Consider the following 13,755-nt stretch of genomic DNA (forward strand, 5'->3'; position numbering starts at 1 on the left):
TCTTCAAGCCTTCCCCAGGGCTGGGGATAGCTCCTCAGCAGGTCTCCTCCAAGTCTTGATCTAGGCCAAGCAAACACCATTGCCCAGGAGTTACCAACCAAACCCACAATGTCCCCAGCACTTGGCAGGCGGTATGTGGTTTGTGGCAGCGCAGACTATTACTGACACACAGCAGCTCTGTACCATGAGACTACACAGGGTTTATTGAGGGAATCAGATGAGCAGAAGACAGCGGCAGGCACCAGGCCATTACTATCCCACAGGGGTGGCTGCTCCACGGCTTGCTTGCTAAGGGAGAGGAGCATGCAGCTCTATGACATGATGAGGACAGCTCTGGCCAGGGTGCAGCACGCAGGAAATTCTGCCGTTCCTGGGGACATTAGAGTGCCACTACTGGCATGGCTCCTGAATCCTGCTAAACTCTTCTACAGGAGGTGGCTTTGATGCCATCTAACTGACCTGGTGCATCATGTGACACCAGGTGAGCAACCCTCAGTGATGCCGCTGCCACTAGAGCATACCTACCTGGAGTCACCTCCTCCTGACATCTGGGCTGGCTCCCAAGAACTGTGGACACAGGTTTAAGTTGGGAAAGAACGCAGGGTGCAAAGTCTGCCAGGGAGGTAGAGCGAAGCCTTTAGCTTGTCCCACTCTGCCACAGTCAGGGCTGGATGTGCCTTAGCAAGCAGCAAGTGACTAAAGATCAGGCAGGCCTCACACCTGCCCCTAAAAGATGCCACAAAGCAAAACAAAACCCTGCTGTGACTTGCACTGTCTTCAGAGGGTGGCAAGAAGTTCCTGCACATATCCTGGCTTGGGGTGACTGCATTTTGCTGAACTTCATGGAGCGAGCGCACAGGGGATCACGCCCACTAGAAAGCTCTCAGCAAGGCAGCGTGCTCTGAAAGCAGATGGTGCTGAGGCCTGGACAGCAGAGCAGGACAGAGGTATATCATCCAGACACACTTCTCCACAGCTGTCTAAGGTCAGAATGGTAAGAGCAGCATGGGACAGGCCTGCAGGCCACCCATCCAGCTTGGTTACCACCCAAAGTCCAAGCACTCCTCCTGGGAGACCTCTGAGGAAATGTGACAGTCCTGGGTTCTTTGGAAGAGCTGTCATCAAGTGCATCTGAATGATGGGAAATGCCTGCAAGGATGGGAAGCATTTGGGGTGCCAGCTGCTCCTCTGTCGCTCCAGAGAAGGCTCACTTCAGCAGGACTGGCTGCTCAGTTTTTGCTCTTTGATTTTCCTGATGACAGAGAAATGTGCATCATTACAAAGGTTTATTTAAGCCAGGCATGGTGGTGCACACCTTTAATCCCAGCACTTGGGAGGCAGAGGCAGGTGGATCTTTGTTTATGGTTAGCCTGGTCTACAGAGTGAGTTCTAGGACAGCCAGGGCTATACAGAGAAACCCTGTCTCAAAAAATAAACAAACCACTAAAAGTATATTTACGGTCGGTCTCTGTGTGAGTTATTTTGGGTTTTTTCACTTGTATTTGCTTGCCGACTGTATCTCACTATACAGCTGAGGCAGGCTTGGAACTGACCATACAACTGGCCCAGGGAGGCCTTCATGTCTTGGCCTCTGTGGTGCTAGGTCTGCAGGCATGACTAGTTCTTTTCCTCAGCAAAGACAAAGCCAGTTCATTGCCTGGAGGCTGTCCTGAGAGCCAGCAGACCTGTAGGTAGGGGGTCTTCGTTATCTAATATATGGTCACAAATCACACAAATCACCCCTAAACAGCTTTTGGGATCAAAAATGATAAGAGTGGCTGGGCTGGGTACTTCTGACTCACTGTGATGCTGAGGAACAACATCACAAGGACCACAGTCATTTAAGGGAGGAACCACTCCCAAGACAGTTCCTGCTCTAATCCCTTCTTCAATCAGTTTTTGTAACCTGTATCACTCTTGGGGTAGTTTTGTGGTTCTGGGTATTAAATGCAAGGTCTCACACATCCTAGGCAGGTGTTCTACCACTGAGCTGTACTTCCAGTTCCTCCCTCTAGTAATTCATTAAATAAATCACTGAAGTTGTTTTCATACCAATAAATGTTATCTGTAATAGCCTATGGCTGTTTTATTCATCATTTTATTAATTTATTGAGACAAGGTCCTTTCTATGTAGACCAGGCTGGCCTTGAACTCATAGAAATCTGCCTGCCTCTCTCTCTGTGGCGATGGGGTTAAAAGCATATGCCACTAAACCTAGTGTATTATTTTAATTTTTTAAAAGATTTCTTTATTTATTTTATGTATATGAGTACACCATTGCTCTCTTCAAACATACCAGAAGAGGGCAACAGACCCCAGTACAGATGGTTGTGAGCCACCATGTGGTTGCTGGGAATTGAACTCAGAACCTCTGGAAGAGCAGTTAGTGCTCTTAACTGCTGAGCCATCTCTCCAGACCCTCTTTTTAGTTTTGTTTTTTTATTTTAAAAAGAGGTTTCTCTGTATAGCCTTAACTTTCCTGGAACTCACTCTGTAGACCAGGCTGGCCTTTAACTCAGAAATCTGCCTGCCTCTGCCTCCCAAGTGCTGGAATTAATGGCATGAGGCACTAACACTTGGTGCAAACTAATTTTCAATGAAATAAAATTATTTACAAACTTTATGTATGTGGTACCTGTAGTTGAACACACAACATTATTTGCATTCTTCTGTGGTAGTCTATATTTTTCATTAATTTTTTCAAGAGACAACAAGCTCTAAGTGTTGAGCTGTCTCAGAATAAGAGAGGAAGATGGGTTTGGAAAAATTGCTGGGCAAAGGCCCAGGAAGAAGCAGGTACAGTTTCATGGCAATGGGAAGGGACCAGAGGAAATGAGAGGCAAAGGTTCTGAAAATGCACAAGTTAGGCAAAAACCCTGCTCACTCAGTGTATACCTTTCTTCTTCTTCTTCTTCTTCTTTTTCTTCTTGGCTGCACTGGGGGCCTTCTCCCGCTGCCGCAGGGCCTCCAGGCCAGCCAGGTCAGGTGGGTGGCAGTGGCTCCGCATCACCATGACCCGCCGGCCCTGGGTGATGGCTCTGCTGCGGCAGCCCAGCCGAGCCTGGTCTCGACACATCCAGTACACTTTCTCACCAGCAGCCTTCTCCTTCCTGTACAGGAAGGACTCATACACCAGGAAGCGGCCTCCAAGGGGTGTCCGCAGGAACTCCAGTGGCTGCAGGGGCTCTGTAAGGCAGAGTCACTGTGAGGGCACCAGTGGAGTCCCAGCCCACGGCTACAGGGCCTGGGCCTCTCTGCTCACTGTAATCCCAGGAGGGTCCACTCTGGTCCCTGCTCCCACTCAGGGCTCTGGGGACTAACACTCAGACATGGTCCTGACTCTCTAGTCCGTACTGCCTTCCTTTCCTTCCCCGGGCCATCCCTGGAGCTCTGCTAGAAGCCTCGCCAGACCATGAACTCTGTGCTTGCTGGGAGACCCCCTGACAGAGGTGGGGCCTGGATGGACCACCAGAGGTTCATCTGGTATTTGTACTGAGGGCCTGTCATTCCTCTGCCCACCAGCTAGAGCAGAGCAGGCCCAGGGAGAAGACAGGTAAAAGAAGAGAGGCCCAGATGGGATGGTGTTGGGGGGAGGGGGAGAGAGGGTCTCTAGGGCTCACACATACTGCTCAGTCATGTATGTGTGCCCTTCTAGTGACTGACAGCCATACCACTCTGGCCCACCACCCCCACTGTTTCTAGACCCAGTGTCTCTTAGCACAGCTCCTGGAAAGGGGCTGGGGCGCTGCCGGGCAATGAGAAGCCACACTCCCTCCACATACCTGGGCCTTCCCAGTGGGTCAGGTTAGGGAAGTTCTCCCTCTGCCGAAGGGCTTCCAGGCCACCCATGTCCGGTGGATGGCAGTGCCTGCGCATGACCATCACCCGTTGGCCCTGTGTGATAGCTCGGCTGCGACAGCCCATGCGTGCCTGGTCCCGGCAGGTCCAGTACACCTTATCACCAGTTGCTTTCTCCCGTCTGTAGAGGAAGGACTCATATACCAGGAAGCTGCCTCCTAGAGGGGTCTTTAGGAACTCAGGCCCTTCTGTAAAGAAACAAAAGAATAATCAGGGAAGGGACATGGGAACTGAACCTGGCCTTGGGTGGGGAATATTCCCATTTTCATAGCCAAGAACACCATACACCTTGGAGAGACCCTACTACCCACTTTATGCCTTCTTCCTGCTCACAGTGAGATAGCCCTGTCTTCAAACCCCACAGTGCCCTCAGGTGCCAGGGTCTGCTTGTCCTGCAGCTGGAGACTGGCCAGGCCAGGCCCTGCAGGTGAAATTTTCCATGATGCTAACTGAGGAAGGAGGTGGGTGTTTGCTTGCTCCTGTGTACCAGGTGCCCTGCAGACCAGCAGGCAGATCTCCATAGCCGTGAGAGTGAGTCCAGGGAAGAGCGGCTCAGCTCAGCGCTCAAGTCTCAGGACTCAAGGACTGTGTATGTGTGTTTAGGCTGGATTTGGGCTTGAGCTATGGAGGCAGGAGGAACCTGAAGGACAGCCTGGCCCTGCCCACTTGTCTTATGCCTGCCTCTCTTGTCCTTACTTTGACCAGGCACCAGGGCTGCTATTGTGGTTTTAATAAAAATGGCTCCCATAGGCTTGGAGATTTGAATGCTTGGTCACCAGAGGGTAGCACTATTTGAAAGGATTGGGGGGTATGGCCTTGTTGGGGTGGGTTTTGAGGTTTCAGAAGCCCCAGCTAGCCCCAGTGGCTCTTTCTCTTCCTGTTGTAGATCTAAACGTAGAACTTTCAACTACTTCTCCAGCACCATTTCTGCCTGTGCACCCCCATGTTCCTAGCCAGGACAAAAAGGAACTCAATCTCTGAAACTGTAAGCAAGCCCCAATTAAATGCTTTCTTTTATAAGAGCTGCCATGGTCATAGCATCTGTTCATGGCAACAGAACACTGACAAAGGCAGAGTTGGTGCCACGGACTCGGGTGTGGCACTGACAGTCCTGACCGTGCTGCTTTGTGGCAGAATGTGGACGCTGGGGCTTTGCACTAGGAAAGCAGTTGAACGCATTAAGCATGGAAACACGGAAGACAGTGACAGACTACTGAGTCACTGGATGACAGAAGCTGAGGAGCAGCCCTGAGAGGCCGAGGTCTTGAGTAGAGGCATCGCATCTGACTCCAGAGCTCCTAGAAAGGTGGGGAAGGAGGCTAGGAGGTAAGGGCCATCTGCAGAGAAAAGCATCCCAGAGGCCAAGAGGAAAGCAGACATCACACTAAGGAGACTAAGCCTTGTGGCTACGGGGAATGGTCCACCTCCTCCCACAGTGGAGAAGCCATTTGAGATTATAATGTTTGTCAGGAAAGGGTTGGAGAGATGGAAATTAAGCAGTTAAGAGTACAGGCTGCTGCCGGGCATGGTGGTACACGCCTTTAATCCCAGCACTTGAGAGGCAGAGGCAGGCGGATTTCTGAGTTCGAGGCCATCCTGGTCTACAAAGTGAGTTCTAGGACAGCCAGGGCTACACAGAGAAACCCCCCTCCCCCAAAAAAGGAGTACAGGCTGCTCTGGAGGACCTACGTTCAATTCCTAGCACCCACACTTACAACCATCTGTAATTCCAGTTCAAGGGGGTCTGATGCCCTCCTCTGGCCTCCACAGGTACCAGGCACAGACTCACTCAACAGCAGACACACAGATGGTATGTACACATACAGACAGACAAAACAGCTATACACATGAACATTAAAAGAAAAAAAAATGGTTTTCAGGAAATAAAAATGGTACAGTACACTAGCAGAACAGGCAGAGGCAGTGAACTGTAAAATGTTAAGGCGTAGCCTGGCGCTCTCACAAAGCCACACTGCTGAGCAAGTGTGTGGGAAAATTATCAACAGCTTCAAATGAGCAGGGTCTCAAATGGCTTCTCCAAGATGAGAGGCTTCAGGACCACCTAAGCCAAAAGAGAGGAGGGGACCAAAATAAATAAATAAAATCCCAGAGACAGGGCATCTGGCTAAGGAGATCCAGGTGATAGCCAGGCCTGGTGTCAACTCCAGGCAAGGCTGCAGCAGGGCTCAGCAAGCTTTGTTGCTGCCCATTGATGTGATGCATGGCAGACAGCAGAGAGGGCAGGAGGCAGTGATGGGCTCCTAGAAGAGGCACACATAGCAGCTGCAGGACAGTGCGGGGAGCACACAGGGAGTGGAGCCGGACAGGGCTCCAGCTCAGCAGGGGCAGAGCTCAGCAAGAACAAACGGCAGCTATAATAATGAGATAGTTCAGAAAATAACAGCACCTCTCTGAGCCTGTCAGTTCACTCCGCAGGGAGAAGGGAGAACTGACTCATTCATGTTATCCTTAAACCAAAGCATGCATGCCACAGTGTGCATGTACATATGCATGTGTGCACACACCGGTAAGCAGACTGCTGTGAGCTGGAGTCCATCCAGGGCTACAGAGTTGAGACCCTGCTTCAAAATATAAAACAAAGGGCTAGAGAGATGGCTCAAAGATTAAGAGCACTGGCTGCTTCTCCAGAGGTCCTGAGTTCAATTCCCAGCAACCACATGGTGGCTCACAACCATCTATAATGAGATCTGGTGCCCTCTTCTGGCCTGCAGGCATACATACAGGCAGAACACTGTATACATAATAAATAAATCTAAAAACAACAAAAAAACACAAAACAACAACCAAAAACTAAACAAAAAGTCTAAAACCTACTCAAAAAAATATAGCAAGGCTAAATCACTTCCTCTGGTTGTAAGTCAGCAGGTAACAAGGAAATTGAAAAATAGATTAAATGGATTAACGATGGTAGAAATGCTTAGAGTAGACTGCATAGGCTAGGAGTATGTCCTGTATCATCTCCCTGCAACCAAGCTGGAGAGAGGCTCAGCTCTCTCAGCTTCCAGACCGTGACCCTGACAGTGGCCCTGTTTGTGCTGTAGGAATGAGGACCTGGCCTTCCACACTTGGTAGCCTCTACTGATAACTCCTAAAGTGTCAGAGGACGAGAGACGAGGTTTATCAGGTTTCAGCCTGGAAGACTAAGTAGGCTGGTGAGGAGGGACCCACAAGAGCCATACTCAATGGACTGAGTTTGGGGCACAAGGGGTGGGAAGAATATAGAAGAGTATGGTAGCCAGGCGTGGTGGCGTATACCCTTTAATCCCAGCGCTCAGGAGGCAGAGGCAGGTGGATTTCTGAGTTCGAGGCCAGCCTGGTCTACAGAGTGAGTTCCAGGACAGCCAGGGTTACACAGAGAAACCCTGTCTCAAAAAACCAAAAAAGAAAAAAAAAAAAAAAAGAAGAGAGGATGAGGGGATGGTGACTTCTAGAATATTTACAGAAGGAAGGAAAAGGACAGGACATGTGTAACAAGAGAAAAAGCTATAGGGTCCCCCACCCCCACCCCCACCCCGCCAGGTACCTGGGCCATCCCACTGAGAGGGGCCTGGGCGTTTCTCCCGCTGCCTCAGAGTCTCCAATCCTAACAGGTCTGGTGGATGACAGTGGCCTCGCATCACAGTCACCTGCCTGCCCTGAGTGATGGCACGGCTGCGACAACCCATGCGTGCCTGGTCCCGGCAGGTCCAGTACACCTTCTCACCGGCCACTTTCTCCCGTCTGTAGAGGAAGGACTCATACACCAGGAAGTTGCCCCCTAGAGGGGTCTTTAGGAACTCTGGGCCTCCTGCAGGGAACAGGACAGACAGTCAGGGCTAGGAGCAGAGGATACACAGTAAGACAGCATGGGGGTTGGGGAGAAGGTAGGTTGAGAAGGCTGGCCATCCCCTCCCAAACTGAAGCAAGCCCCTAAATGTAAGACTCACCGGGGTCCACATCCTGGTCCTCCTCGGGGGGCTCCTGCAAGGATTCCTGCTGCTTCTTGGCTCGTTTTCTGGATCTGGACCTGGACTTGGACTTGGACTTGGACCTGGATTTGGACTTGGACTTGGACCTACTGAGAGTCAGTGTGCCCGGCCCTCTGCGGTAGAACAGGCTGTCCACTCCTTGCAGCAGTGAGTCCTCTATGTCATCGCAATCCTCCAAGTCCCCAGCCCCAATTCGCCTTGCCTGTATCTTCTTTATGGTCTTCTCCTGCTGTCGCCGGGCCTGTAAGCCTTCTATGTCAGGTGAGTGGCAATGGCTGCGCATCACTGTCACACGCTGGCCCTGGGTGATGGCTCGGCTACGGCAGCCATGGACTGCATGTTCCCGGCAGGTCCAGTACACCTTGCTTCCTACTGTCTTTTCCCGCTTGTAGAGGAAGGACTGGTGCACCAGGAAGGTACCCCCATAGCACGTCTTCAGGAACTCAAGAGGCTGATACCGTACTAGAGGAAAGACCCAGGGAAGTCACCACACCGAGGGCAAGAGTCCGGGGTCCCAGGAGGAACCACCATGTACAATCCTCCCAGATGTTGACATATTTCCCTGAGCTGGGCATGTGTGCAGCCCAGTCCATTCCCACCAAGCCACCCAAGAGGAACAAGGGTTCCTTCTCCAAGTCAGTGAGACTCAGTTCACAGTTCACACCACAATGGGAGGGGGCCAAGCAGGGCGCTGAGTCAGCAGATTATGTTCTGGGTCACTCTCGTCCATATTTTTCTAGGGTTTGTCTAAAAATTTTTTTATCTAGTTTTGTGTTTTACAGTGTATAGAATTAGGCCTAAGGCTTCCAGCATGCAGGGCAAGTGCTCTATCACCAAGTAACATCCCTAGTGCCCCCCCCCCCCACTCTGAATACTGTAGGCTCACCTTCAAATAATCTTAACAGACACATACTGAAAAGAAGCTCCCCTCCCACCAGTGCAGCCGCTCAGACTCTCAGATCCTTGTGGGTCAGGGGACTCTGAGCTTCTGGAAGCCACACCTACTTACTCTATGAGCATACGATGCCACCTCTCACCTAGCTAGGCAGTGCAGAATATGACACGATTATTATCAGCCCACAAGCTCTTCAATAGTCCAAGTTGCCACAACCTGCTTCAGGCACAAACTCCAGAGACCCCAGACTTCATGTGAATTCTGAAGCTACAGCCCTTTATCTGTGGGGCTGAATTTGAACCTGGGACTCCAAGCCAAACCTTGCTGCTAGGAACCCTGTCCAAACTCTATTCCAGAATCACGAACGCCTGCCCCTTGGTATGTAGATTTCTGGGCACCATAGCAGGCTCTGCTACAGTGGAAAAACTTGAAAGGCCCTGGGATCCCTTGACCACAGAGCCGTCTGACCTGTGGACTAATGTTGTCATGGATGCATTTATATTTTTGACTTACAGCACATTTTGAGAACCCATTTGAACCCCACATTTCCTTTGGGAGTGAAGGATCTGAGGGTTCTTTCCTACCCCAAACGAGGAGAGGCCTTGTACTCACTCACCCACTCCTGGTGTAGGGCAGCCGCGTACTCACTCACCCACCCCTGGTGTGGGGCAGCCACTTACTCACTCACCCACTCTTGGCATGGGGCAGCCGCGTACTTACTCACCCACTCCTGGTGTAGGGCGTTTCTTGGGAGGCAGGCTCTGCAGTGCCAGGGACCGGTACCCCTGCTCCTCCTCTGGGGCTTCAGTGCTTGGCTGAGGAGTGGGTTCTGGCTCCACAGGGTACAACCATAGGCTCACTTCATCTTCTTGGACTTCAGCGCCCTCAGGCAGGGCTGAGCTGGGCGGCCTTCCCCTGTGGCGCTTTTTCCTGTCCACGCCCTCCTTCTCAGGTGGGTGACAGTGGTCCCGCATCTCTGTGACTCGAAAGCCACGGGTGATGGCCCGTCCCCGGCAGCTTAGCTCTGAGTGCTGGCGGCATTTCCAGTACACCTTGTCCCCCACAGCCTTCTCTTGCTTGTACAGGAATGACTTGTGCACCAGAAGGCGGCCCCCAAATGGGGTCTTTAGGAACTCCAGAGGCTGAGGGGGAACTGGGGGCATAAAAAGTCTGGATTAGCTTCTCTAGAGCAAGGCTCAAAGTCAGGGGCCCCAGGGAATGGGTCTTGGACTAGGTCAGGGTCCTGTGGGCAGAATGCTTTATTGGGCTCCTAGATGCCAGACAAGCCCAGGTTCTAAAAGATGCTTTTGTGGTAAGGAAAGGGATTTAGGGAATTTAGAGAATTCTGCGTACAGCTGCAGTTCTCATGAACCTGGGAGAAAGGGCCTAGTGCCCAGAACACTAAAAGTGCTTAAGAGTCTACGAGTCAACTAGAAGGAGGACTGGGGTATCCAAAATCACCCTTGGATATGGATGGAAATGGGTATGCAGGTCAACAGATTTGCCAGAGCCAGGATGGCAGGGCTAGGGAAACTCACCTGCATCTACCCTACTACGTTTCCGGTGAATTATCCGTCCTTGCTTCTTGACTGGTGCAACCTGGAGAGTATTGTTAGGTAGGGTTGCAGTGCCAGATGTCTCCTGGGACGCGACATCTGTCGGCTTGGGTCTCTCTTTATCCTTGGCCGGGACCAGATTGGAGGACTCTTGAGGCTTCCTGGCTCCAAGAGATGGCTCCTGGCCAGCTCTCAGGCTCTCACAGTCCTGCTCACTGGGCTCAGGCAGGGGCATCCTGAGACCCAGAGCATGGCCCTCAAGGCCACCTTCAGCCCTCTGGCAGATGGGTCTCTCTTCAGAATGTGGGAGTCCAGAGCCTCCGTCCTAAGACAAGAACCAAGGCAGTCAGTGGAGGGGGCTCCTGGGCCTGGGGCTCTAACGAATGGACCAGGGATGGAGCTCGGGGGATATGGAACTTGCTTGGTACCGTGGGATTGAGAGGCTGAAGAGGAAAGGGACCTGGGCCAATGCTCTATCAGGACCTTTCCCGACAGCCCCATCCAAACCTCCCTGTTACTAGTAAACTGACTGCACAGTAAGTGCCTCTCTGGGGCTGCCACTGACTAACATGCTATGTTACTGAGTTTCTACCTTAGAAGCCTCATCAATGTCCAGCACGGAGCCCTTCCAGCATCAGTACTACAAGGTGAATAGCTAATAGGTTAAGTAAGGAGAGAGGTACTGAAACTTGGTATGCCTGAGAATGAAGAGGCTGAAATCCCACTGTGCCTGTTCAGATGCCTGGGTGCCTACCTGGACTGTCTTTGACCTTGTGCCCTTTACCTCAATGCTGGGCACCTGTCTCAAAGAACCCAGGCCAGTGAGTACTGGCACTTTGCATGTCAGAAGGCCAAAGTCTAGCCCTGGGGAAATGTGACTCTCTGGGCTCACACAGCTTATCCTCTGACCTACTCTGGAGACCTCAGTTCAGCCAGAGTGACCTTGCAATTGTTGTCTTGGTGCTGCCCTGGCTGGCCAGGGGCAGAGTTCCAGGCCTCCAGTCTGGACAAAGATGGTCAGATCTGGAGTAGCAGCCCAGGGTGGGCTAACCTTTCTGTATCTCTGAAACGACTGAGTAATATGGAGTTAGCAAGGTGTCTCACCTTTCAGTAAGAGCCATTAAACAAGACTGTAGCACTCCAGACATTTTAGATTCTCTTAATTTTTTTTTAAAAGCTCAGTAATATACACCTTTAATTCCAGCACTCAAGAGGCAGAGACATTCGATTCTCTGAGTTCCAGGCTAGCCAAGACTACATAGTGATACCCTGTTTAAAGAAAAATTAAAGATTTATTTTTATTAATTATTGGGGGATTTTTGTTTGGTTTTGGTTTTGGTTTTGAGACAGGTCTATGTACTTCTGGCTGTCATGGAACTATGCAGATCAAGTTGGCCTTAACTCAAGATTAGCCTGCCTCTTGTCTCCCTAGTATTGGGATTAAAGGCTATGCCACTATGCCCAGCAGATTTAATGTGTGTGTGTGTGTGAGATCAGATCCCCTGGAACTCTAGTTGCAGGTGGTTGTGACCCAATGACCCAATGATATGGGTGATATGGGAATCAGACTTCTGTATTCTGAAAGAACATTTCAATGCTCTAACCACCAAGTCATCTCCAGCCATTATCTATTCATTTTACATGTATGTATATGTATGTATGTGCACTTTTATTCATTTTACATGTATGTGTATGTATGTGCACCTTTGGATCTTCTGCAAGAACAGTAAGTTCTCTTAGTCCCATTAAGCATCCCTCCAGACCCATTTTTAGCTTCGTTGCTGGTACCCACAAGTTCTCTGGGTCCAGTGCCTCCTGGTCCCCTGTTTCTGACCCATGGATCCCTGGTCTAGGAGCCTGCATCAGCTTCCCAAAGGCGGGGTCATCTCTGGTGTCCAATAGGACAACTGTGGCCTAAGGCTGGAAGAGCACTGGATCCCTAATAGCCTTTTCCAGTTGGTGTTGCCTGTAGGTCATACCCAGCATAACAGTGGCAGGTCAGGAGCCCAGTCCAGTCCCAGAGACAACAATGCTTGCCCCTCTCATGGGAGACCCCTTAGGTGTTTTTGTGGCAGGAAAGCTGGAGGCTTTGCCTACCAGATGTAGCACCCTTCAGTTCCCATGTTGCTTAGGTCCAGGAATCAACTGACTTCCCCCTTCCCCTGGAAGGTGAGGATCTGAGACTCATTTGCACTCTGCCTTGTGTCTTTACCTCTAAATTCAAGAAATCCCACCCACCAGGGACAGGCTCCCTGACCACCAGCTCCACGGAGGCCTTACAGATGCCTATGCCTGCATGACTCACTGGGAGCCAGATCCTGTGGGTCCCTCTGCCTCCTCAGTCAAAGCTGGCACGACAGGAGAAGCCCTCATTCTCTGAGGGCTGTTCCCTGCGTCTGAGAGCAGGCTGTAAGGACTTCTCACCAAAGCTTCTGTTTATCAAGCTTCCAAGACTTATCCCATGTGTGATAAAGATGTGAAGACGCTCCCATAAAATAGAAAGATCCCATGAAAAGGCTGGTCTCTGCAACTGACTAGATCTAGACTTGAGGGACTTTGCTTACTTTCACCCTTTAAAGGGCTTGGGGTACCAGCCTGTGTTATGATCCCAAGCCCCTCCACTCAGGTATACAGGCAACTAGATATGGTGACTAACCCTAGCAAACACTAAAACTCCAGAGTACCATTTCACAGGAGCAATGACTCCTACCTTCACATGTAAAGGACAAAACAACAACAACAACAATCAAAAACAACAGAAGTTAAGAGAGAGCAAACGGCCAGGTGTTGCATGCCTTTAACTCCAGCACTGGGGAGGCCGAGGCAGGCCCATCTCTGTGAATTCAAGGCCAGCCTGGTCTACAGAGCAAGTTTCAGGCCAGCCAGGGCCACACAGAGAACCTCTGTCTGGAAAACCCGAAAAGGAAAAACAGTATAAGTAGGCACGAGTGTGGTATACAGGCCAAGCGGGGTCTGAGGGCAACAAGCAGGGCTGATGAGGGAGAACAGGCAGTAAGTGTTTAACTGGGATGGGGTTTGCATGACACACGTGTCAATGAAACAGACCAATAACAATGGTTTCAGTGGTAAATTTCATGCCGTTTCACCACGCGTACAAGAACCACCTGCCATATTCCATTTCCCTCACATCTTGGGCATCCTCACATCTTCTGAACAACTGGTGATGTCTCCCTGGTGGAGAATTTCAGTTCTGAAGAGGCTGGGGGATTGAGCTTAGTGTCTGAGTGCTTGTTCTCCAGGTGTGAGGCCCTGACTCCATCCCCAAAACATAATGCCTCCTGGTTATTTTGGAGACAGGGTCTCTCTATAGCCTGTCTTGGAACTCCTATATAAACCAGGCTAGCCTCGAATTCAGAGATCCTCCTGCTTCTGCCTCCCGAATGCTGAGATTAAAGGCATGAAACACCATATTTGGCTTTTTTTTTTTTTTTTTTTT

At 50.8% G+C, this 13,755-nt stretch overlaps 1 protein-coding gene across 1 annotated transcript in view; it reads right to left on the reverse strand.

Annotated features, from left to right (window-relative positions):
* Positions 1-176: 176 nt before the first annotated feature.
* The window catches only part of Flywch1 (FLYWCH-type zinc finger 1), an 18,734-nt gene continuing 5,155 nt past the window's right edge, over positions 177-13,755 (reverse strand). Inside the window, exons 2-8 of the mRNA XM_021149363.2 lie at positions 10,281-10,623; positions 9,467-9,895; positions 7,806-8,309; positions 7,403-7,666; positions 3,783-4,046; positions 2,896-3,186; positions 177-1,252 (exon numbers count right to left, since the gene is read on the reverse strand). Coding sequence (XP_021005022.1) covers positions 1,230-1,252; positions 2,896-3,186; positions 3,783-4,046; positions 7,403-7,666; positions 7,806-8,309; positions 9,467-9,895; positions 10,281-10,533 — 2,028 coding nt within the window. The 5' untranslated portion in view covers positions 10,534-10,623 and the 3' untranslated portion in view covers positions 177-1,229. The remainder of the gene's footprint in view (positions 1,253-2,895; positions 3,187-3,782; positions 4,047-7,402; positions 7,667-7,805; positions 8,310-9,466; positions 9,896-10,280; positions 10,624-13,755) is intronic.

The sequence above is a fragment of the Mus caroli genome, chromosome 17, assembly GCF_900094665.2.
Source record: "Mus caroli chromosome 17, CAROLI_EIJ_v1.1, whole genome shotgun sequence".
NCBI classification, from domain to species: Eukaryota; Metazoa; Chordata; class Mammalia; order Rodentia; family Muridae; genus Mus; species Mus caroli.